This window comes from Phaenicophaeus curvirostris, chromosome 6 (assembly GCF_032191515.1).
Source record: "Phaenicophaeus curvirostris isolate KB17595 chromosome 6, BPBGC_Pcur_1.0, whole genome shotgun sequence".
NCBI classification, from domain to species: Eukaryota; Metazoa; Chordata; class Aves; order Cuculiformes; family Cuculidae; genus Phaenicophaeus; species Phaenicophaeus curvirostris.
In genome coordinates, this window is record NC_091397.1 from 47,494,106 (window position 1) to 47,521,311 (window position 27,206).

The 27,206-nt window shown below is 38.9% G+C and overlaps 1 protein-coding gene across 1 annotated transcript; it reads right to left on the reverse strand.

The window, feature by feature from the left end:
- DYNC1LI1 (dynein cytoplasmic 1 light intermediate chain 1) lies at positions 1 to 26,589 on the reverse strand. Its single transcript, XM_069860119.1, has 13 exons — positions 26,377 to 26,589; positions 26,096 to 26,169; positions 14,404 to 14,520; positions 12,659 to 12,889; positions 9,193 to 9,362; positions 7,944 to 8,037; positions 6,195 to 6,330; positions 5,715 to 5,826; positions 3,798 to 3,857; positions 3,627 to 3,671; positions 2,585 to 2,705; positions 2,252 to 2,410; positions 1 to 219 (listed from the first exon to the last, which is right to left on the reverse strand). The coding sequence occupies exons 1-13, from the start codon at positions 26,568 to 26,570 to the stop codon at positions 107 to 109; spliced, it is 1,626 nt and encodes a 541-aa protein (XP_069716220.1). The 5' UTR covers positions 26,571 to 26,589; the 3' UTR covers positions 1 to 106.
- Positions 26,590 to 27,206: the final 617 nt, after the last annotated feature.

Here is a 27,206-nt window from a genome sequence, read left to right on the forward strand (position 1 = left end):
TGTTCTGAAAGATACTTCAGTTCTTTAGTTCCAGTCACTGAAGGAAGAGGCAGAGGCAAGTTTGAATTATCCCAGAAAACCGAACAACTGGTTTTATTTGGTGTCTTCAAGATGCTTCACCTTCTGTAGGAGATGTAGATGATGTAGGAGACACCATTTCAGGTTTTCGTGAAATTCTGTCCAATTCTGCCTGAACATCTGTTAAAACTGGCTTCTGACCTACAAAATAAATGCATATTATTCAGTCATGTTTAGGAAATAGTTTTGGGAAAGCCTATAGTATCTTTAATTCTCAAATCAGACAAGTCCTAAACATTTTAGTGCACACTTTGGGTGCAGAGTAAAGACATAAGGCCAAATCGAAAACAAACAGAAATAAAACAGCGTGAAGTCACATCCTTCTATATTTCCAATACCTCAAAGAAACTTCCATAACTAGATATTAACTGTCACTATATGAAGAGTTAATGGAAAGTATAAGATACAGAGAAGTCTATTAAGGCTAGCAGTTATGAACACATCTACACAATTTTCTGCATCATATATATTCTAAATAATTTTGAAAATAAATCAAAGGTATCACCACAGACTAGTGAAGTCAGTTCTAAATATTTGGCCAGCATAAACCTGACACTGCTGCTCATGAGCACACACAGACCTGCAGATGACAAATCCCTCTCTCTGCACCTACTGGACTCCTCCCTAACTTGGAAAGGCACAAACATTGGTGTAGTCACACTCAGACCTGTCCCATGCTTAACAAACACCACTTTTTCCCCCCACCATTTTACTCTTAACATCCCTTCTGATGATGCAAAGCCATAGGAACTACCTATCCACAAAGCTGATTTTCACCAGATGTACTGTGCTGCTCTTCAAATTATTTAAAGTGAGCCACTACTACATCAACTACTACAAGCAACTACTGCATCCGAAGCAAAGCAGCTAATACTGCAACTAACAAGCAGAGGAATTTCCAATAGCTGCTGTGAGGAACGGTTATTCTCAAATCTCGAACTGCTATCTTAGCCAATTTTCAGATTTGAAAAGCGAGTTTTATAGACAACACTAAATGCAAGACAAGAAATACTGAGGAAGGTGAAGAGGCCACATCTAAGCCAAATACTTTTATTTATGCAATTCCTTGAAAACCTAGTTCTTTGCCACATTATACTGGCTACGCTCTAATCCTTCATTTGTTACACAGTAGGAAATGTCCGAGAACATTTTTTTTCTCCTTAGTAGTTTAATTCTGTTCTTGAAATTTCTGCCACAACCTTGGACATACCATTTTTCTGGAGCGCTGCCTTCATCTGCCTGGCATCACCCAAACCCATTGGTGACCACTCCCCACAGGATTTCTCAGTGAATGCTTCCTGCATCTCATATTGTGTCAGCTGCATTTGTTTGAACAATTTTCATATACTGTTCAAATGAGTACTGCAGCAGAATAGGAAGCACTCAAACTTCGCTCAGCAAACTGAGCTTTGCATTAAAAAAAAAGAAAGTACAAACACGCTAAGAAAAAAAAAAAGTCAGGATCAACCCACATAAAATGCTAGTGGGAAGGGAGGTGTTTTTTCTAAACACTAATGTCAAGTACTAATAAAACACCAGCACAGCTTTACCAAACTCTGGGGAAAGGAGGCAGTAAGATGTCTGTACAGGTATGTTCTTAAGTAACGTAGAAACATTTAAATCTAGAATAGCAAGATACACCAGAGTACTCTTGAATCCAGATTTAGATCAGTCACTATTAGACCTTTTTCAATTAATAGTAATTATTAATCACATCATGTAAAACCAGCTATCAATAGAAAATAACACACAAGTAGGTTTATATGCTGCCACCAAACAATCAACCAAAATCATCATCACATCAGATCACTAGCAAAATAAAATTTATTTTAGCACTGAGAGTACTGTTAAGAAAAATTAACCTGAAATCAAGTCCTAATATATCTGAATTATATTGAAAATAGCTTATATCATAAAGCAATTATTGGGATGGTGGGGAATAAAGGAAAAATAAAGTCACGTGGACACAATTAACACTTGCACAGCTAGATGAAAAATTTTTCTTTGATCCTCTGAGAGCCTGGGAGCTAATACTAAACTGGGGTTAAAACAAAAGAAAAACCCATATCAATAAAACACTCAGTTAAATATAATAGTGTTCATACTTCTGATAAACTATGCTAATAAGAATGATTTCCCACTCAATTGATTGATCTTTTAGCATTAATCATACCTGACTTTTTCGCTGATGGTGGTAAGTTGCCACTAGCACCTCCAGGGCCACCTCCTCCTGGACTGCCACCAACACCACCAGGGCCACCAGGGGAACCAGTTTTCTTGCTCAGGAGACTATTGAAGAAGTTAGCCAGGACTCCTTCACTAGTGGCTCCAGCTACAAGGGGAGGGAGGGGAAAAAAAACACAACAAAAAACCCCAAAATAAACAGATTTTCTAAGTAAATCCTGATTTTGTGTGTCAGTGAATCTAAATAAGCATATTTAAAAAAGCAGGCAAAGCAGCTATTTTACTTCCCCAAATGTATTTCTACCCTCAGAAGAAGAGATACCTTTCATATTGGGATCAATTTTTTTTGATCCAGTAGGTATAGGTGTAACACTGGCAACGTTTGATGTTACAGATCTATTTGGTGTCCTAGGAGAACCTCCAGGAACTCTTGGAGAAGCATCCTAAGGGAAAAAAAACCCAAACAAACCAAAATCCAAAGCTGAACTAATTAGCTGATCTTCTGCAAAATTAAATCATGTCATGTAAGAGTATGTGAAATGAAGCATTTTGTTCACACAGCTCCCAATTCTTTTTTTTTCCTAATAATGTAGAATCTGAAATGACACAGAATTAACTTTAGTGCAACTAACGCAGTGGCGAAGCTTTTCATTTTATGTCAATGACAAACTTGAAAATGCACCTGCTACTCAGTAGTGCCTCTGACCATAATGAAAACTGCACTCATTAGATCATAAACTCCATCAGGTTTCTTGGAAAGATACCACAAAGCACCAATGCTGTGGAAAGGACTAAACGCAACCCAGAAGAAACCATTATTCTTTACTTCAAGGGTAACAAGTCATGCTTCTGCATAATTACAGTTCATCTAAAAAGATGAACCTTTATAAGATCACATGCTTCCCATAAAACTTGTGTTACCTTTTAGTTATTTTATTTGTAGTTTAAAAGTAGGTGATGTCATAGTTTAAATTTGATCTTAATTTTATGCCAGAGACTTAATATTCCTAGAGAGATAATGTCAAATTTAGGATATAGAACTCATCAAGGCAATTCAGCCAGCATAGTCGGCTCTCTGGCAAGCTCTGGGACAGAAAGGCGAGCCAACCAACTGCTTAAATGACTTCTAACATATAAAAAGGAAAGCTGTGACATTTAGCCCATGCTGTCAATACAAATTGTCGTGACTAGCTGTGAAGAAGTACCATAATTTTAGAGCAGTATACGATGTAGACTTCAAATACTATGTAGTTTTACAAAATTAGATCAAAGAATATTTGGTATGCATTTAAACCGAACAACCCTCTAGATATATGAAAGTGAATAACTGTCATGTGATGATACTTAAAATTTTTATTACTAACCACTGGCCTTCCTGCAGCAGTCGGTGGTTGCTTCGCCAATTGTGACTGCAAAAAAACAAACAAACCCATATTGTGTTAAATATTACAGAAACTAAGAATACAACCCCAAATGTTTATTGAGAGTGTTGTTAAATGAAACACTGGCTGCTTGTTTTCTAAACAGAAAATTACCTGCTGCTTCATAAGAAACACTTGGTCATCTTCTGCTACTATTTCTTTTTCATGAACGAACTGCAATACAAAAACATTAACATGATTTTAACTAAAAGAAAGAAACATGCTTCCTTTTATACTTCCTTGTGAATGAGTCTGTCCTGGTTTTGGCTGCGATAGAGTTAATTTTCTCCCTAGTAGCTGGTATAATGCTATGTTTTGGACTTAGTTCCATACCAATGTTGATAACACACTGATGGTTTTAGTTGTTGCTGAGCAGTGTTTATACTAAGCCGAGGACTTTTCAAGTTGCCACGCTCTGCCAGCAGGAAGGTGCTCAAGAAGCTGGGAGGAATCATTGCCAGGACAGCTGACCTAAACTGGCCAAAGGGATATTCCACACCACATAACATCACGCTCAGTATATAAACTGGAGAGCTGGCAACAGTGGGAAGGGAATCACTGCTTGATGATGGGCTGGGCATCAGTTGCTGGTTACTGAGCAATTAGAATATACAAAACAAGGGATACACATTACGTTATTATTATCATTGCTCTCTCTTGCTGTTCTAATAAACTGTCTTTATCTCAACCCATAAGTTTTGCTCTTTTCCTCATTCTCCTCCCCATCCACTATGGGGAAAAGGGAGATTAGTGAATGGCTGTGTGCTGCTTAGTTGCCAGCTGGGGTTAAATTGTGACCAATGACCAAGCATTCAACAATGAAGTAAATGTGTGATGAACTATGTTGACTGCAGACCACGTTTTCTATATTTAAGATCTCTACTTCATGATTCCATTTAAGCTAAATCAATTAGAATTGAAATAGATCTCAGGATCTGTAAGAAACATTCACAGATGTACAGATCCTGCAGCACGCTCATGTACCTTAATTTATCTAGGCCAAATCTCGGTATTATTTTATACACCACTGTGGCAGAAGTGACTGCATCTGTGTTACATCAGACTTATATATGAACTGGACAGACACATCTTGGATCCCAAATCTACGCATCAAATCACAAGCACTCTCCAAATAAGCTCACCACAAAAACTTTGCCAAGACAAGTAAGGAAGATATCAATATCAAAGTTTATAATCCGGGCCTGAAGTTTATAAGCAAGCAAAAAAATTGTCAGTTATATTTTCCTTGGATGCTTTCAATATAAAATACTACTATGCATCTTGATTTTTTTCCCCTAGAGATTGCAGAAAGGATTTTGTAATAGTTTTCTCAGCTAAAATAATTCACACCTGGAAATACGATCAGTCTCAAATTCTCAGCTTTGTTAGAGAAAGCTACAGAAATATTTGCCTTGAATAACTTCTGCACACATGGGGCTCACTGCTGCTGGCGTTTTGCTTAACAGTCTCACACGTGTATTTTCAGGTAGTTCTGTCAAAACCTTTGGTTAAACAGTATGACAGGGAAAAATATATTGAATACGTGTAGAACCCATTTTCACATGTTATTTTTGATTTTACACTGTCTCAAGCTTTCTTATTTTAACTATTCCAATGGAAACAGAAAGGATCACAAAGTTAGAACAACTTGGAGCAAAACAGAGTGCTCTTAAAAAATATTAACTGAACGTGACCAACAGTTAAATTACACTTACTTTTCAATACAAATATGCATTGAAAGCAAAACAAGTATATTCATAGCCTTGAACAATGTAACAGAAGCAGAAAAAAAGCCCAGTGTAAGCTGGCAAAGAGCTATGTAGAACAGAACTACATCATGATTTTTTAATTAAAGAAGAACTTTAAGAACAAAATAAACACAAAATATGAAACCACATGCAGTTTATCATATTAATAATTATCATATTAATGATAAACTTCAGGCAGTCTCAAAGAAAGGAAAACAGTCGAGAAACTGACTACAGGTAAATAAATAGCTAAGAAGTTGAATGCCAAAATATCTTCATTTACCTTTCTGACAGGCGGTTTTGTTATGATATCTTCAAAACTGTCTTCTGCTTTTAGTGTCTGAAAGTTCTCGTGCAATATTCCTATCTTCTTGTCATTATCCCAACCTGCAGGACTAGATAAAGGATTATTTTGGCTTTAAATTCTGTTGTTAGTTCAGGTTATTCTTGTACGCAATCCCAAACTGAACAGCCAGAGAAGTTGTCACAGCTCCCATTCTGCTATGCAAGCTAGTTGCTGATTAGTATAACTAATTAAAGATTGGTTCATCATAACAGAGAAGAGCAACACCCCAAAGTATAACACTTTTTGGAGCAATGAGTGTTTGTAATCTCAATCCATTGGCACACACCAAACTTCAACTCATGAGAATTTTAAATAGAATTTTAAAAAAGCATAAACAAAAAAGGCTCTAAATGCTCTTTCCAATCTCACACAAATACATTCTGTAGTCATATACACATAATAATGCAAATAACTTACATAAATACTGCATCTTTTTCCACAACAACAGCTGGAACATTGAAAGGAAATCCATACAACTTCTGGACTATATATTTATACACTAAATCAATGTTTTTGTTCTCCTTTACTGAAGTGTAAATAAGTGCTGCCCCATCTGAATAAACATGTTAAAGAAAATTCAGTTTAGCAAGATATACTAAAGTAATCCTATTCTGTCAGTTTAAACGTGATCTACTTTGTAGAATTTAGAGAAGGAATACAAAATTACACAGGTAAAAAAACTTCCAACACTTTAACTTTCAAAAAAGCTATTTAGTGATTTAAATCTTTATTTCTGCATTTGTTTTAGGCCAATTCAGCTATAGCTTTTATAGTAAAATAGAGCCTCTCCTCGCTTTTAAATCCCACAATACCAATGGCTTCACCATGATATCTTCTGCTTTTAGTGAACAAAAGTTCTCATGCCATATCCTTGTATCTTGTCATTATCACATACTGCAACACAGATATTACAGCACTAACACTAGTAGCTTCAAAAATCCCAAAGATCTTCCACTTCCCCTTCTGGATTTTTAAATTAGGGGAGGAAGTTCTTCCATTATAGTGTGATCTGCTTTTGAAAAAAATGAAGGCAAATGAGTTGTGCTGTTCATCAGTTACTAAAAGAGAGTGCTTAGTATTCCAGCATGATTTGGTATCAAATTAACAGAGCTTATGCACAGGATTAATAAAAGCAGCCAGGGAAATTCTGAGTAACTTTTACTTTGGGATCATAAAAATGCCAAACCCTTTGATTTATTTCTACATACAAGCAATTCAAATTCTAGAAGAAAGTTATTAATATATAATGGGATCTGATTCCCATTCAATGGAGTTTATAATACAATTTCAAGTTGTACGTGGCATATACAATCAGAGACTAATTCCTACCAATCTTTTGTATTTTTCTTTCACCCACAAGACTTATTACAATTACCATTTTTAAAAATTAGGTCTTCGAAGCCTTTTGAAAGTGCCATCTTAGTACTGAAGTGAGGTCTCAGGTTCTTGAACTCATTTTCCATCTGTTAACTGCTGTCTCTCCAATAGCATTTAAACTTCCCTCTACCACAGCATAAATGATGACAATGCAGTCATATTACTGGCATCTGAAATCTAGATCTCAGCACATCTAGATGACTAAACACCAGTAAACAGTATTTTATACACTTCTTTTAATAAAATAAAGTTTAAAAATAACAACAGCACAGTGACAGCTCATGTGTATTGTCTCTGTACCAACATAAGAGAATCCAGTGGATCTTTCCTACAGTAATTCGTTCCTTCCCTCATCACCTCACCCTGTGGAACTGCTGAACACTTGAAGCGACTGCATATTTGGGTCAAAAAGAATAACACGTCTTATGTGCGTCTGAAGCAAGATTGTACTTGGAGGAATTATCTTGTTATTATTTTAAGGATCTTGTCACCTAAGATATGCTGATTTGCAAACTGACATCTAAATATGGAAATGAAGACAAATAAAGAAATAAATGGTAAGGGGCCATACTAGGCTCTTCTGGCAGCTCTGTTAAAAGAAAAAAAAAATCCCCATACCAGAAAAGTTTAACTCAACATTATCTTGGGGGCAGCTGAAGCAGACTGCCAGCTACAGTAGAGGAGCTACATACTACCTTGGTACAGATGCAAATATTCTTTTAAGCTGGTTATAATTAATGCAAAGATTTAACTGAGTCATTCTTATCTTTATGATGTGTTAAAGGATACACTGTAAGCAAAACCGTCTGATATGTGACTGAATGAAGTCAAAGTGTTCATCTCTGTAGTCATGCTCTTTTTCCAGAACACTGATGGCATCACACTGTCAAGATAAACACAAAATTAACATGCCACTTTCCGTTATCTGTTGAAATAGCACTGCTGCTACATGTCCTGTTTACAACTGGGTAAGGGGGATGGAGTGGGATGGTTGGTGCTCAGAAAAACTAAAAACCTGCTGAGATAGGTAAGAAGCATAACTGAATAAGATTTTTTTAAAAATAATATATTACTTGATGTGTATGTACTGTGGTCAGCGTTAAGTTGGGAGGTAAACTGACAGCTGGTTTTCATTCACCCTCCCAATGCAATAATTCAAACTCTTTTCTGAAGACTGACCCCATCACCATTTTCTGCACAACATTTTTAGGGTTTTGTTTACACACTGTGGTACTACAGGACATGGTGCTTTTAATCTAGTTAGTAATTAATCCTTTGCAAAAGGAAATAAAAGCAAGAAATGTGGTAGGAGAGGGAAAAAAAAGGAGGAGGGAGAAGAATAACAGAGAGCTAGCAGGTGAGAATAAAAGTGCATTTCAAATGACAGGGTTAAGCCTTCCAGGGAAGGAACAGCATACACATCTAATGGCTTATTCTTTCACTGCGGGCCAGCAGAGGCTCCAGATGCAGTATGCTTAATGCCAATGAGAACTGAAGAGGAGCCAGGTGTGGGAAAAGAAAAAAAACAAAACCAGCCACAAGAGAATTGCACCATTGTTTCTTCAGTCTAAGTATTCGTTACATATCTAACAGAAACCAAAACAGATCACAGAAACACCCTACAAACTGAGAAAAGTTAAGAGCAGCACTCTACTAACTAGAGCACTCAAGTATACTAATCTTCACAAGAAGATTAGAAATATTTTTTACAAAAACCTACCAAAACATTATTTGTCAAATAAGGGGGACTATGGGGATCAAGGAGAATTCTAGTTGCTTACTAGACCATTTCTATGAATAAAATCAGGTTAGAGGTATTCCTCTCCTTGAAAATCAGTATAACTAAAGGAAAAACTACTCCCAAAATACATGCAATCAGGGCTTCCAGAAATTAAACAACTTACAACATTAAACATCTGTAAAGAACTTTTATCCAAGATATTCAGAATGACTTAAGAACCATGTGTTTCCCACCCCAAATCCACAATTGACAGTCGCTTAAATAAAATAGACAAAACACCTAAAATATGAAACAAACCTTTGTACAAACTACTACTACTGGAATGCCTAAGTTACATGTTAGTGTATCTGCACCCAGGGGTAAAATCACACTGTCATCTTTGTCTTCCTGTAATGAAGTATTTCTTCTCTGTGGAGAAGCTGGAAAATCCTCGCCTGGTTCTACATATTCCTGGAAGTCTCTTACCACTGAAAGTAAAAAAAATTACATTAAAAGATCAGCTACTTTATTAATTCAACAATGATTTCCACTGCCATTGATCCCTAGGACTATTGACTGTATAGTAGTACTGCTTCTTTATGCTGAAAAAATTGAGCATGCACCAAGTGCTGACTATTTGCTCTGTGCGGCACAGCAGAGCATTATTAAGTTTGAGATCTGCTTTACCAGCAGCCAGAACATGATCAGATGAAACTGTCCATAGGGATAGCATTAACCCATTTTTATTTTATCGCTGTGAAACCACTAGGCAGTTACTATAAACTATTATTGCTCGATACGTTTCCTGAAAGATATAAGTTTCCTTGTATCCTTCTTGGCAAAATTAATGAACAGCTTGCTAGAATAAACATATTGTTTAGTTGCTGCTGTGTACTAGGTTTTACCTTAAACCCCTTTGCCTACACTTCACTTTTGCTGTACAGTGAGTCTACAGTAGTAATAAGCAAAAAGAATACACAAATATTAGTTATTAACTAGTTTTATAATTAGTAAATAGCATAGTAAATATTTGGGTGTGTTTTTTTTTTTTACAATAGATCAGATACTACTTTAAAATTTAGCAAGGAGGGTAAATCAGAATATAACAAGAATTAGAAAAAAAGATAGTTACAAGTTTAACTCTCCTGTCAGGTTCCAATGCATACACCCAAGCCTTTAATTACACAATCATTTACTATTCCTACAGTAAGGGATGCAATATTAGGCATAAAACATCTGTACCTTTCACATCACAGGTCCTGTTTCACACAGCAAAGATTCTACCAGACCCCACCATTGATTAGTTTTGCATAAGCAGCACATCCTGATTCAGCCAAAAATCAATTGGGAAGCAAGACAATTCAGCTGCATCATGTAAACGAGCAGATAATTACTCCAGTACATCCTTACTGCTTTGTCTCAACTTATATTAATCCACCTCCACTACCTCCACTAAAATGATTGAAGCCCTCTCAGTTCATACCTAGAAAAGCATTAGTTAAAGTAACAGAGCAAGGCTTACTTCATCCTAGAGAAAAAAGATTTATTAGGCCAAGATTATTCAAGTTTTCTACAGATCTTGGAGTTCACAATAACAAAAACCACACGCACAGATTATCATTCTCTAGAATAAACAGTCAACTAAGGGAATGCTGCTATTTTAATCTGGTCTGAGAGCTTCTGAAAGCCTCCCAAACTGGCCATGTTTCAAACCCAGAGTTCTCACAAAGTAATGCCAGCCACTCAAGGGAATCTTTCCTACACAGCATCCTGTCTGTTCTGGGATAACTGCATGATAAAATAAAAATCACACCACTCCAGTGGTAGAATTCCTCCAGTGGATTGCCAAGGTTCCCACTGTATAATCATGATGTACTAATCCTTATACAGGTACACAAAAAAGTAAAAAGGAGGATTGACATAGTATATCACAGCTTGAAGACAGTGGAATATAGTCTCAGGTTTTCCTTAGACAATTAAAATGACCAGGCCACAAAGCTTCATTAGACACAGCTGAACTCAGTAGCAGGAATTGCTGCTACATAACACACAGCTGTTACGTAGCCCCTAACTGCCTCCCCACACCAGTTTAAGTGCCCATAGAGTCTGGTTTTGAGTGGAGTTAAGTTGCTAGAACTGGAAGACAAACACAGCAACACACCTCCAGAAAACTACACACATAAAACCCTCAGTAGAATTCAGTCCTCTTAGCAACTTAAGTCAGTTTGCAGGAGGCTCTCAGGAGCACTAAACCTGATACAAGAATAAAGTAGGACCGTGTAGCTATGAGTCAGGCAAGCAAGATTCCTTCCCTCTCTGCCTTCTGGTGGCATCAAGCTGCTGCCTGCCTAGTAATGCATGAAGCCACATCACAGGAGATTCAAATCAAAACCAGCTTCCAGTCATATCTGGATTGTGTCCAGAGCTCCTATTATACCCAACATGCAGACCATCAGTATGTATAAGAATTAGAACAGATGATAAAAGAACAAGAGAGCAGGCAAAACTTCTAATGAGCTGCTACTTTTCTTTTTCATCACCTAAATATCTGGGACATTGTAGCGTTTCACTATTCTATTCACTCAGTGAAACACTATTAGACTATACATTTTTATAACAGCAATATTGTGTCCTAAGTATTTTCATCCAGTAAAATCCTATCTTGAAACTGGTTGGGGGTGGGTGTGTGTTTAATACACACACCTCATCCCCACAAACCAAAAACCATACCCAAAAGTGCACAGCTCCTCCCTCCTTCTTCTTCTTGTGGAAGATATGACTCTTCCCTTAGAAAAATCTCTCTCAAAAGAATAAACACAACAACTAACACCCCTCTCCCACTCCAGATAGCTACAGCTGTCACCTTACGGGCTGCTTTATCCCTGCATAGCTACAACTTGCATTTCTGAAAAAACTATCCAGCAGTCTGGCAGGCAGTCACATAAGAATGTACCAGTTCCAGAGAGCAACTTCAGACACACAAACAAAGTTTAATCACGCTACTTGATCTTAACACACAGCTTTCTCAAACACTGTTTCTTGTAGTAATTCACTGAGAGATGAATGGGAAAGCATTGTGTTTTAGTACCCCAAGGGAAATACAGTAGCTACTCAAAAGTAATAGGGAGCTACGATATTAGCGTGTTCAGCCAGACAGTTTAAAGGAATTCTGCACAATCTTTGTATTCTATGTGTTTAAAACTAAAGAGACAAGACACTGATCAAACTATACCATATCCAAGCAGAAGCAAGCATACAGCTGCATTAATGTCAATAATAACTATGATAAAACTCTTCAGGTGGAAAGGGCCCAAACATTACCATGCTGTCATGAATCCTTTCAACATTTACACTTCTGGCAGGCAGGGAGCAAGTCCCAGATTCTCTAGGCTGACTAATTACAGGAACAGTTAAGAAGCTGATGCAGTGACTTGCCTTTAAAAAAAATAATTAAAATAAAAATTGAGAGCCAAGAAGTTTTTCACTTGGAGAATCTTATCTATAAAGATCAGTAAGACGGAAGATGGTAAAATTCAACCCAGCTGAGTTCATTCTGAAAGCTCTTTTCCCCCTCCTAAATTAAGGTACTTATGTTAGAAAGAAATACTAGTATTGCTCATACAGCTACATGAGACTTATTAGAAGTTTGACTTACTTAACAGCTCCTAATTGTAAGTAACATTTCCAAAGAATGAAAAAGACTGAAATGAAGAAATTAAATGGTGCAGAAAGCATTAAGCATATTTGATCTAAAAGTACTCCTATGTATTTGCAGGATACTCACACTTTTGTTCCATCTCTTTCATTTCTTCAGGAGGAATTTTTAACTTGTCAATATGTTCTCTTACAACACTTGCCCATTTTTGTAAAGAATCCAGTGCAGTCCAAGGCCTAGACATGTCTACTGCCAACATAATTAGAGTGTCCTTCAGAGAGTTTGCCTCCAACGCAAATTTAAGAAGACCTTTGTGATACAAGTCACCATCCAAAATCCACACATTGCATCTTGTTTGGTCTAAAAAAAAAAAAAAAAATATTTTATGAATGAAAACAGTACAGCACATAATGGCTCTTAAACTTTCTTCAGATATGTAAAACACAAGGAAGAAAGCAGATACAAAGTACACCTTGGCCCATCGGAGAACTGAAGCAGAACTGCAAGTTTTTAAATTACTTAGATGGACTTAGCAGTCAAGAAAGTTGTTCTTCAGATTTGCAAAAGGACAATCATCATACAAATAGACCATCCCACTGATTTCTGCCCCCCGCCCCAAACACCATTCTCCAATATTCAGAGACACTTCTGCAGTAAATGAAGAGCTGGTGATTCACAATTCGATAGCTTAATATAATTATATTTTGCCTTCAGGTAAGTTTTTGTTACTTGCTACAGAAGTTCTAAGGAAGACATTTTGACCAAACTCTCAACCCTCTTAAGCCTAGTCAAGTCATCTTTGAGACCAATAGCAAGACACAGAAGTCATGAAAGCAGACTATTTCAGAAAGAGGGGTCAACTTCTTCTGGTTCTTCTTCTACCTGTATTTGTTCTTACAGGATGCATTAGAGTTCCCATTTTCCCCCACAGTTTCCAGTATGTCTTTATTAACACCCCACTCCCTCTAAAATTATTGCCTCTACATAATTAATTCCACCCCTACAGGGCCTGGTCATACTCCTTTTCTTGTTCCCCCCATCTGTAAGCATTGTGCACATTTTCCTACCCATCAATACATGATATGTAGTCTTGCAGATTTCTGATACCACCAAGACAAAAGTTTCTCCATATGTCCAAAAAGATAAACGCTTGCTACAATAACTGAGATGCAAGATAAGAGCCTAGGCCTTTTCCTCTAGACCCAAGGAAAGCACTTTTGCCTATCTATCATTCATCCAGAATGTTGCAACTAGGACTGCTTCCAGTCTTTTCAGCCTTTTCTTTTGACTGATTCCTCTCCTCCATGAGCACTAAACTGGTCATTCATGCTATCCACTAATTACACTAAGAAACCTTCTCATGATACAAGTCACTCATGGCCTAAGCTGAATTCCTGAAAATCATCAAGAAAGAAAAACATCCCACTGCCATTCCAAATATCATAGAATCATAGAATAATCAGGTTGGAGGAGACCCACCGGATCATCCGAGTCCAACCATTCCTATCAAACACTAAACCATGTCCCCCAGCACCTCGTCCACCCGTGGCTTAAACACCTCCAGGGAAGGTGAATCAACCACCTCCGTGGGTAGCCTGTTCCAATGCCCAATGACCCTTTCTGTGAAGAATTTTTTCCTAATGTCCAGCCTAAATCTCCCCTGGCAGAGCTTGAGGCCATTCCCTCTTGTCCTGTCCCCTGTCACTTGGGAGAAGAGGCCAGCACCCTCCTCTCTACAACCTCCTTTCAGGTAGTTGTAGAGAGCAATGAGGTCTCCCCTCAGCCTCCTCTTCTCCAGGCTAAACAACTACTATCACACTACTGAACCATTGCTTTCCAAGTGGTTCATGATGTTGTTACAAAAACAAACTTACCATCTCGATCTTCATCATGCACATTTAAATACAAATACTCCAATCCTCTTCCTTTCTTGTATTCCTCGATTCCTTGAATTTTTCCTATTAAGCTAGTTTTACCTGCTCCATCTTCACCTGGAGAGACAGAAGTTAGATACCACTCAATCCTTACTCACAGTTACATATCAAGAACCACCTGGGACAAGAAGGAAACCACATATTGACAGGGTGATTGAGCTCATTAAAGTTTTGAAATAAAGCAGGCTTTGCCCAACTCATCCATCTGTTCAAAGTACATGCCTCGGCTTCAACTCTTATTTCTAATTATTGACAATTGCAATTATCCCTCCAACTACCCTATCTGAAATAGGCTCTTACACATATCTTTAGAAAGATACCTTTAAAAGTAGTTAAGCATCTCAAAAAATTTCAGTCTGCAACTGCAACTAAAGTGGTAACAAAGTCTTTCTAATGTAGAGCTCAGGTCACAGTAAGCTCACCTTACAATCAGAAAAATATAATTTAGAACTCTCTCACCACCAGGCTCAGTAAGGCAGAGGTGTTTCCTTAACTTTTATAGATTGATTTCTTTAATCTTTTCTCTGTTATAGGTCTAAAAAAAAACTTAAAAAGAGGCAAACAAATAGTAAGCCCATCACCTTACCAATACATGCATATTTAGGTACACACACTGATAAGCCTGCAATTCAGATTCACTCACTTCTATTTACTCTCCTCTCCAAAGGAAGCTCTGGATAACCAGTGAATCTTAAAGCACAAGCACAGTGTCAACACCTCTGCTATTGCGGAGTTTTCTTGGAAAACTTCTGTTTCAAACAATACACCCTAGAGCTGGAAAACTTCACATGCAGTTCTTCCAGTTTCAAAGAGTAACCAAGCCGAATTTTGACATGACGCAGGGTTTTGCCACTCTAATTTGGCAGTAAAATGGGCAGATAATAGACATGAGAAAATTACTGGAACTCACCTACAAGTTATAAAATTAAAACCAGGTTTCTAAGAACTACCTTATCAGTTTTTATGCCAAACAACTTTTTTCCCAAGGCTGTTCTATACAAGAAGAGTATGAACACTTATTTTTAACTACATAACAAAGTGGAGTTCAAGGACATTAATTTTCACTGCTAAATGAAGTTTCCCTTTAAAGGGAATTGAGCATGATCTTATAGACAATATTACAGCTACATTAAAAAGACTACAGATACAACCACAGAAACAAGCAGAAAAATCATATTTTGACAGACTGATTTTGAATGTATTCAACATATCTTCGCCAAGATTACCGCATGAAGTCTTAAATTTGAAGTTCAACTTTGGGTTCAGATTTCACTTACAGTCTAAAAGCTACCACAAAGCATAAAACTGTTTGCTCTAAGTAGCCCAGAGGATTTTACTCAATGCAATGAAAAGGCATTAAAAAAAAAAAAAAAAAAGGGAGAGAGAGAGAGAGAGAGAGGAAAAGACCACCACAACTGAAATTTAAGATCTCCTTAAGTGCAGAAAAGCTAAGTGAAAAATAAAGTCATATCCATTTAACTTTTCAACATTTAAGCATATTTGCTAGGCCCTTAACCTTATTAAATCAAGACTCACCTAAGAAAGCAATTATAGCTATTTTTAAGTAAACATTGGAAAACATAGCTATTTTCTATTCACACACCAAGTTTTCCTCTACTTGTAAGAATACTTTTGTAAATAGAAGTTCTGCCCAAGAAGCGTTCAAGCTTCTCTACAGAGATTAATCACAATTCCTTCTCTTCCCTCACCCAAGTACTCATCCAAAGTTCTTAAATCTGTCATTTACAAATAACTGGTGAGATTTTATTATGAGCTGCTGCACTGACATGTTACACTGCTGAAGCTATTACTTTTGCCAACAATTTCTGTATGATTCATTCTGTTATTTTACCTTTTTGAACAGGCAGCTTCAATTCATTTGTGCCAGCAGAAGGCTCAAAAGGTAAGACAAAACAAGACTTGTTATTGCTTTTAAAGAGGGATTGCACCTACTGGTTTTCCTAGTTTCTCAGAACAGCTGACCTCCAAGTTTAGCATCTTCTGCAAAGTACATCTGCCAGTTCTTAACAAAAGTGTCTGTAACTTAAGGCTAAGAAATATCTGTCCTTATAACAAGTTCTAAACATGACAAAAGATACACTTAAGCCATCTAAACTAAAGCATATGTATACAAATACTAAAATCTATGCAAATATTGTTTGAAAGTGCCCATGCCGAACAATATTGGCAGACTTGAAATATATATCCCACAAGCCCCCTATCATGGCTGTGTTGTGCCATTTCCTCCCCATTCCCATATTTCCAAATGCTTGAAGTAAACTGAAGTTCAGTACTGTTAAGGTGATGTCTTAGGGCAAAATAAGAGCTGGAATTCTATTTTCCCTTCTCAGATTTTCCAATAATTATTTTCAGAGGCTACACAGACTGAAATTTTATCAGTACAGCATAAGATAAGTTGATTTGATGTAAAATGAATACCTTTGGGCACAAGTATGCAGAGTCATAATTTCAGCTTTCCATTATGGAACTGGTCTGTATTAATCTGTTCTGTCAAGAAGGTTCTCTACTCCCTTTTGCTTAGCAAATACCCACCCACTTCAAAACAGCGTTGGGTAAGTGGATCACTGACATACGTAACTGTACCATACAAGTTACCGCATGCAAAAAGTAGTGCTTATTATTCACTAGAAATCCAGAACGATGCATCAGTGGAGTTGGAAGGGTTTGGTACTAATTTCATTAATTACTTGGGTAAATGAAGAGAGTAGTACAGTTTGCAGATGATAGAAGAGATACCAAAAGATCTGTGGAGACACCTGTTAGAAGCAATACTGACCAAAACAAGTTTGCAATGCATAAAACAAGTAGTCTACAAAAACAGGATGACTTATCTGCAAGGGTGCAAGATTGCTGCCTAGCCTGATGCACCCAATTCCACAGGAGATCCAAAGTTCAACAGACTTAAGCTAAATTTGAGAAAAATTATGGAAAAAGCTGTCAGAAAGTAAAACCACGATCATTGTATATGACATAAGGATTTCCTGCATTTTGCCCACACAATTCATCGCAAAAAGTTAGGAAAAGATGACTGCCTTGCCCAAGAGAACAGGCTTACATTTGAGGTTTCATCGACTTCTTCTTTCTATTTTCACAATGTTGCATACACCTTTTAAAATTGTGACAGCCGCAAATGTATTTGTATCCTTGTTAGTTACTTTTTTTCCAACCTGAAGTTCTTCAATACAGAACACCAAAAAAGTCAACACGTTTTGAATATACCAAGTTATGCTAGGAAAGAGCAGCAGTATTTTTTAGCTATGTAGTTATCCTTCAGCAAGAATATCAAAATACAAATCAATCCTAAACCAATGCTTAGCTAAAACTCCTGAATAGCTATTACAAATCTCATTAGAAAATTAATTCTAAGTGCATGCAATGCTAGCTTTTAAGACTTCTCAAAACTCAGGAATTTTATTGTAATACCTTTAATATGCATAAAAGCTTCTCTTCACTAGAGAAGGGGAAAATATTTGTGAAGAAACTGAAGTCTATTAGCTATTTTAGGTTTGATGGTAATGCAATTAGCATCAAGTACTACCAGGGACATAAATTAAAAAGCATACACACTTCTATATATCAATTACAATACAAACACACAGTATATGGCATATAAATTTACAAACCCTAAGGCAGTGTAGTAATTAACCTTTTTTTGTTAGAATTATAGAAGTGTTACGGTTGGAAAAGACCTTTAAGATCACCAAGTCCAAGCGTTAACCTACGCGTGCCAAGTCCACTACTAAACCATGACCCTAAGCACCACCACACCTACACATCTGTGGACCTTCAGGGATGGTAACTCCATCACTTCCCTGGGCAGGCTGTTCTGATGCCTGATAACCCTTTAGGTGAAGAAATTTTTATTAATGTCCAATTTAAAAATCCCCTAGCGCAACTTCAGGCCATTTCCTCTTATCCTGTTTCTTGTCACTTGGGAGAAGAGACCAACACCTCACTACAACCTCCTTTCAAGTAATTGCAGAGCGATAAGGTCTCCCCTCAGCCTCCTCTTCTCCAGGCTAAACAATCCCAGTTCCCTTAGCCACTCCTCATAAGACTTGTGCTGCAGACCCTTCCTTTGTTACCCTCCTCTGGACACGGTCCAGCACCTCCATGTCTTTCTTGTAGCGAGGAGCCTAAAACTGAACACAGTATTTGAGGTACAGCCTCACCAGTGCTGAACACAGGGGGACATTCACTTCCCTGGTCCTACTGTCCACACTGTTTCTGATACAAGCTAGGATGCTATTGGCCTTCCTGGCCACTTGGGCACACTGCCGGCTCATGTTCAACCAGCTATTGATGAAAATGGTGGACCAAAATGTTGAATCTGGACACCTCTAAATACATGAAAAAGTAATGCTGATTAGTTTCAGACAGAAGGGAAGTTTTGTATTCCTTAGACTTGAATATAACTACATATTAAGAAACAGATTTATCTTTTTTAAAAGGCTGCTGAATCAACATACAAAACAGAGCCTCCAGCAACTTCAAAAAGTGACACCGTGATTCTCCTCTTCCCTCCAAAATTTTGAGATGGAAAATCCTTTAGCTTCTTTATTTCTAACTGTGTGATAATCATAGAATGGTTTGGGTCAAAGGGACCTTAAAGATCATCCATTTTGAAGCCTCCTGCAATGGGCAGGGACACCTCCCACTGGCCCAGGCTAATAAGTGACTTCTGTACAGAAACTCACAGAGGTTTCTGACACACATCTTGATATAGAATTTCAAGGTAGAATAAAAATCAAGTAGATTGTTGAAAACTTAAAGTTTTGCATCCTTCTTTTGCAAGTAACATAAGAAGTCCTCCTTTACCAAAGTTAATCCTGAAGAACTAAGTCTCCATTATATCGAATTGAACTTACACATCAATGAAATGGAAGTGCTGCTGCCAGCAAGCAGTGCTATGTGCCAAAGCTGAACACAAATAAAAGAAGGACAACAGATTTAATTTTGCAGAAAAGTCAGGGTAGGAAGTGGTTGAAACAAAGCCAAACCAATCTGCTTACACACAGTATTGCACCACCTTGTTAACAAAACATGAAGCCTTACATCCAACTAAACAGAAGCCGTTTCATGTTTATCCCCACACTGCTACACTTCATTCACATGAACCCAAGTTTGGGCTGAGCTTGTCAAAGTTTCCCTGTCCAAGGTGCTACTTCGCCTATAAACCAGCAATTGACAGCATTCTTCTCATTGCTGCACTCACAGACCTAGAAAGCCACACTACAAAACCCTGCCCTGCCTCCTCTCTTCTCACTGGTGCATGCAAAAAGCATGTTTACAGAGCAGAAAATGGAGTATCACCAAGTGTTCTGCTACAATGCAGAATTTAGCAGAACGGTCACCCATACAGGGGAAGGATGGGCAATGAGGTTAAATGAATCGCCTTCTGCAAATGCAGGCAAGCAGGCACTCATCTATGAGCCACTACTTAAATCGTTCAACCATAAACGATCACATTAGAGAGAACTAAGGCTCTCTATTACAGACCTCCTCTAAACTTCAATTAAATATTTTAAGATTAAGACTATTAACTACTCATGCTGCTTTCACATTTCTTTCAGTTCAGAAAAGGAGAGCAGAAGCAGATTTTCACTTGTCTTAAAATAAGACATTTCTTTCTTCTAAGAGAGCAAGCAATGTGTTATCAGGACAGACAATAGTTTTGACTTTTTATTTAAATTGTTTCTCCGCTGTAAAATGTCAACTGTAATTTAAACATGTCAAGGCAAAGAAGTAAGAGACTGGGGTTTCTTTCGTGTCATCAATACTGTTGTTCTGCACCCCTGCCATCCTGGGCTCTGAATTTTTTTAACAGCTCTTTGACTGAACAGACCTGGATGCACTTAATTGTGTGTAATCTATAATCCTACTGGCTCTTTGATGGAGGGTTTTTCTGTTTGCTTTTTAAAACTACTGATTAAATTTTAGCTCGATATCAGAATTATACAACTCATCTCTAAAAAATTTGTTCAAGCAAGGGCAAGCTAAAGAGAAAATGGTTCTAATTAACTCCTTCCACCCCCCAAAAAAGCATATTTTTGGGAAGCAGCTTTATATTTCCTACAAAACAAATACAGCTTCTGTACAACAATTCACAACACCTTTCTAACATGAAATAATCAATATTTTTATTAACAGAAAAAAACCCACCTCACTTATACATGATAGGACAAAGTCTTCAAACCCAAACCTGAGTTACCAAACAGGGCAAGGATGCCTTACCAGAATCACAAAGCAATCTCTATTTGACACCATGTGGAACATCTGAATCCTAATACAGTGGAGTGGAGACATAACAATCATCTTCCTCCTAAAACCAAGTGCATATGTACTATAGCTATTTTCAAGATAAAACACTTCTCACAAGCTAATAACTGCCTTTCCAACAGCCACATATTAGTGATAGAGACTTGTTTACACACACCATAGTACTTGAAGAAAGCCTTTTGCAGAACAAGACCAAAATAACCAGAGTAAGCCAAATTTAGTTTGCTTTCATAGAACTGAAGAATAAAATTAATTATGCTGATGAGATCCTTCTCCAGAATGCCTCAAAACAACATGGAAGTTCAGACTAAGTAGGTCATATCAAGTCTTCAGATAACTTGACACTAAATTACAATTTACTCAATGGACAAAAATATTCTCCTCCAAGTTCGTTTTACTCCATCAATTAAGTCTTTCCCCTCACATACAATCTTTGGGGCACCAAAAGATTAAACAACTTTTCTGAGGAGTACTTAAATTGCACTTCTGCATTACAACATCCAGTGTGCCTTTTGTCAAGTTCCACACCAAAAGAATAAACAGCCTGACTGGAAACAGGTACAGCAGTAACAGAGAAACCCACAGCCAGATAACACCAATATGAACAGCACATCTCTAATACAAGCCTTCTCCTTTAACACAGCAATAAGTCACCTAGTGTGTTTTACCCAGGTTCACTACCAAAACAGAATAATCCCATGTTACTATCAAAGTGACACCTTTATCGGTACTCCTGCTACTTATCTGCCTGGAGAACACAGACACACAATTCCTTTCACTGCTTCTTACCTTTGGAGCTATTTCAGAGATAGATCCAGTAACCAGCAGCACCTCTGGCAAAGCAGAGACAAATTAGAATAAACACAACTAAAGAATTTCAGAACTTCCTGTCCAGTTCTAAGTAAGTTTTACTACATAGTATCCATGTAATTCTGGCTTTTCAGAAATATATTATAGCCTGCAGGACACTACAAAGAAGTACTACTTAGCTCTAAAAAAAAAATGTAGCTGCAAACCAAGCAATTAGGATTTTATCTAAACTGACACCTTAGAAGTATAACTCTGCTGACTGGAACCAAACTTGGCTACATTTGGAAGTTCTCTGTAGCCTGTAGAAAGTGAAGAAGTTAAAAGAAAGCGAGGAAAAGAAGCTATCTGACTTAACCTCTACAGTACTAAAGAATTAAGAAACATTTGAGATGAACAAAGGACAGTATCAACAAGCAGTATTTCATCAGCTGTAATGAGAAAATGATCACAGCAAAACTTTCAGCTATTTGAATAGAAATAACACGGAAAAGTATTTTTTGTAGTGTTGAGTATGAATTTAAGTAAGCAGATTTTATTTTAATGTTAAATACTCTCATAACATTTTTTTTGTATAATAATTTAATTTTGAAGTCTACTATATTCCATGTGTCCACTAAAAGAAACTACCAACTTAAACCAGCTCTTCAAGATGTACCATTTTCTACAATAACAGCCATTCCCAATATACGTACACATACAAAAGTGTACCTGTAAATTAGCTGTAGACTGTGGAAACACCTTCTCAAGCATCCTGACAGCCATTGGACAGGAACAGAGCTCAAAGATTCAAGCAAACAGGCCTGGCCCTGAAAAGTGAGATGTCTGGGGTAAAGAGAAAATGTGGACATAAGGCAGTTGAACACTCGCTGCCCACTAAATTCAATGGCTTATCAGCAAGTGGAGTAAAATGCATAAAGAAAACCAAAACACTACTGATTCAGTAGAAGCTTGAAGTGTGCAATGCTGACACTTGAGGTCAGGCGTACATGTGCCACTGGATGGTCTGACATCATTAGAATAGCAGGCAAAGAATCTACTGGGCTTCAGAGACAGAGGAATGTATGAAATACAAAGCCAGAGAGAAAGCAACTATTCAGTTCACTTGCAAGCTAAGAGCCTGTTTTCTTATGCATCCTGGAATGACTTTGAACATTACTGCTTGAGTGCATGCTGCAGTTTACTAGATAAATGATTAGTTTGGGTCTCTGAATTCATGCCTTCACGCATTCTAGAACACTATGGATTCCACCCATAGCCTGCAATGGTGACTTTTTAGCTGCTGCCTCTATTTCACTTGCTGGTTCAGATATAATTATAGCAGGAAGTGAATGAACAAGAGAGCTCCCAGTCAAGCATCAGATTTCTCACCACACTCAACAAAAAGCATCCATCTCCACCAATCAGGTACCTTTTTATTAGAGAGAGTGAGCAGAAGAGACAGTTCAGGAGGGAAGGGAAAATGAAAACCCAGCATCCACAACAAAAACACTGTTGTTTGGTTATCTGCAAAACGTGCCCAGAAACGTCACTGACAACACCCAATGACCTTAATAAAGCAGGGACATCTTATGTTTTCTGCTTGTATAGTCTCCTAACTAAAGCAGCTATGGTCCCAATCACAAAACTGCCCAGGAATCACAGCATGCTTGTCTAACAGAAATGTTCAGGAAACTTTGCATTTTTATTATTTGTCCATACAAGAACAGAAAAATGTTTTTATATCACATGTGGTGCAAATCAGTTAAGTCTTCCCAGAAAAAGTTCTTGAAAAAATGTCTGAGAAACAATTTTGAATGAATAAAACTGTAAGTTAATCTATATTTTTGCCAATTTTGAGCAGACAATTACCAGAATTTTATGCTAACCTTCACTTCACAAAACCATGTGTCACGTATAGAGATTAACATTTGGAATCCCAGTTTCACTCAGTTATTTCTGTGATGCCTTGAATTGCTTTCTAGGTTCTCAAAAATGAGATGTTAACATAGCTAAAAATGAAATAGCAGAATTAGCATGCCAGACACGGCCAGCTTCCCAGAACAACTAGGCATACAGGTATCTACAATGTTTGAAAAACATAAATGCTACAGGCAAATTAGAAAACCGGTCCTGTCAAACAAAACAACGCTAAGTGGGGGGGATTTGGGAGGGGTTCTGAGTGTTTTTGGGGTTTTTTTTCAGAGGCAGGAGGGTAAGGGAGGCTGAAGGCCAAGGGTTTGATTTTTTTTTTTGTTTTTTTTTGTTTGGGTTTTTTTTTAACAGTCTGTATTGAAAATAAGGATCCATTTGCCACTGTTTATGATGGTTCAGCTGGAAGTTTTGACCAATATACTGTTGGTACTGCAAATATTTGCTACCACTAAATGAGTAAAAACCACCAAGACCTTGGTCAGCTTTACAACTCCTGCTTAAAAACATTCAGGGACTGCTGAAACTAACATGCTTGTGGCAAGAAGTGATCTGTAATAACAAAAAAAGCTAGTACAAAACTATTTAAAGGAACAAAGCTTAAAAACAGGGGAAATGTGAGATAATGGAGAAACTGCAAACATACAGCTCGAGAACCTGAAGAGACAGAACTTCACATGCTGAATCTGTCCCATACAGAAGACCTGTCCTTTTCCATGCGCACGTTCTTCAGGAGCAGCATCGTAACATGCGAGTGAACAGAAAAGCACAATGCATGGATTAGGTATCTCACAAAGAAAATGGCCCTGGTCCTCATGGGCCTGTCCTCAGATCTGATGCTCTTTTTCCTAAATACATGCCAAACGTTTCTGGGTTTTGCCTTGGACCATGGCTGCCTAGAAAACACAATTCCTAAGAAAGAACTAGAATTTCTTCTGCACAGCTACACATCTTTTAAAAAAAGTGCCAGTAAAAAATAACAACACAAAAATAGTTAGATTAACTCATTCTATAAGCTCAACGTAGATGAGTAAAAAGAAAATTTCTATACAATGTATTAAACATCATGAACTATATGTGCATTTGAAAACAATCTATAGTGTCCTCTCTAGTTCTGAAGGAAGCACAGCCTCCAGTTATCGAGTACTAAGGAACGCCTCACTACGAACGGGGAGAAAAAACAAGAGCGTAATCTTGGCAAGGATCTCAGCTTGAAGAAGAATCTTCCAGCTTCAACAAGGACAGTCACCCAATTTAGTTTCAAAGTATCACATAAAAAGCTATCAATTGTTATGAAATTTTTCCTTTCTTTAATATCAATGGAAATTCCAGTCTCAATATCCTACTTACTTACATAATTTAAACGACAACAAATTAAAGGGCAACAAGTCCTGTAACAGGTTCACTAGGCCATCCCATCATCCTCACACAATTTACTCCTTCACAGACAGTTTTAGCCCACCACTCATCTTATCAAAACAGGAAGAAGAAGAACACGGTGATTGCTTTAGGATTATGGAAAAAAGCCTAACTTGAAAAACCTCAAGAGAGTACAAACCACAAGGCTGCACAGAATCACAGGTTACACAGAGTCCATATGACTCTTACCTGGGTTTTAACCATGTTTCCAAATACTAACACACAGCTCTTTCTGGGGACAGAGAAACTCGTAAAGGAGGAAAGAAGCTGCTAGTTAATAAATCCATCCACTAGAATTCATTAAATTATTTACTGGTAATAGCCTTTCAGACAAACAAAAGACTCACTAATAACAGCAATAATACAGACACAGGCATTTGATAGCACCCATTTATCTCATTAAGTTTTTAATATTTCTTTATATATTTTTTTTTCTTCTTTCCCTCGGCATTAAATAGTAGCTGGGTCTCTCATTATCACCCTATCAAAGTCCCATCCTTTAACTCCTAATCCTTGCCAAACGCCAAGCAAGGTTGGACTCACGCACTGGGTGGAGATAACAGAACACAATGAAAGCCAAGCTGCTACTGCACAACTTGCTGATGATATTGCTGCCGACAAGCTCAGTGCATGCGGGCAGGACACAACCAACACGCCCATACAGCCTACCCCGCCCTCTGGCCAACAGGGAGCAGCCGTCATTGATACCATAAGGGCCACGGAAGCAATTTTTGCGTTTGTATGACACACCACAAGGACCAGCAAGCATAAATAAGAGAGGTTTCAGAAAAGGTTGAAGGACCTGCTGGCACCCCGAAGTCAACACTGATTGGGAGAGAAAGACAACATAAACCACCCTTCCAAGGCATCTCTACCTAAGGAACTAGGGTTGGGGAAGGATGGTAAGGGTGTTATGGCAAGGTACCTACAATGAGTGGGAATCTAAAGCATGTCTGGATATTGGATATCCAAAATGAAGCAAAGACACACACAGGAAGAAGCAAGAGGGTCACACCTGGACACTGCCACCATCAACCCTCCCCCCTCTCTTCGGGCACTAAGCAAGAGAAGCTCCAGATGCCCAAAGGGTGAACGGGAAATACAGCAGGGAAAGAGAACGGGAAAGGGAACGGGAAAGGGAACGGGAAAGGGAACGGGAAAGGGAACGGGAAAGGGAACGGGAAGCTTTTCTCACCCAGCAGGAGCACGTTCTTCCCCGAAGGCAGCTTAGACCGGGAGCGAGTGGACACCTCGCTGAGGATGCAGGACCTGGCGCGGAGAGATGACAACGCTTAGGAGGTTGCGGTCCCGCTTCATCCCGACCCTCGCCACCTCCCGGGACGGGATGGATGGGAACGGGTACAGGGCAGGAGCCCCCGAGAGGGACCCAAGGCGACACCGAGCAGCCCCCCGCCTCCCCCCCGGGCACGGAGCGGCTCCGAGGGCGGCGGCCGGCGGGGCGGGGCGGGCGCTCACCACAGGTTCTGCCCATCGTCATCCTCGCCGCCCACCCGCAGCTCCGCGCCGCTCCCGGGGGCCGCCCCCGCGGCGGCGGACGAAGGAGGAGAAGAAGAAGAAGAAGAAAAAACGGCGGCCGAACCGAGCCCGGGCGAGGAAGAGGAGGAGGAGCCGAAGGAACCGGCTCTCCCCGCCGTGGCCGCCGCCGCCATCTTCGCCGCCGCCGCCTCAGCGCCGGGAACCCGGATGTGGCGGGGGCGGGGCGCGCGCCAACAGCCCCGCCCGCCGGGAGCGCGCGAGGGGCGGGAGGGGCTGAGGGGCGGGGGTGGGGGCGGTGAGGGAGTCGTAGCGGTGCGGGGTGAGGGGCTGATAGGATCAGAGACCCGGGGGCGCAAAGAATCGGTCATAGGGTCGTGGGAACGTAGGAGCAGTCGTAGAACCACACAATGATGGAATCGTAGAATAGAATCACAGAATGGTTTAGATCGGGAGGGACCACGAGGGTCGCCCGGTCCAATCCCCCTGCGGTTAGTGGGGGCATCTTCAACCAAATCTCTTCCCTTTCCTGCAGAAAGTCAGCCTCACCTCTGTGCCTGGGAAGGTCGCGGAACAGATCCTCCTAGAAGCTATGCTAAAGCACATGGAGCACGGGGAGGTGATTAATGGCAGCCAGCGTGGCTCCACCAGGGACAAATCCTGTGTGACCAACTTAGTGGCTTTCATGATGGGGTAATCTCAGTAGTCACCATGGGTAAACCAATGGATGTGATCTATCTAGACTTATGTAAAGCCTCCAACATGGTCCCCCATGACATCCTCCTCTTTAAATTGGGAGAGATAAGGATTTA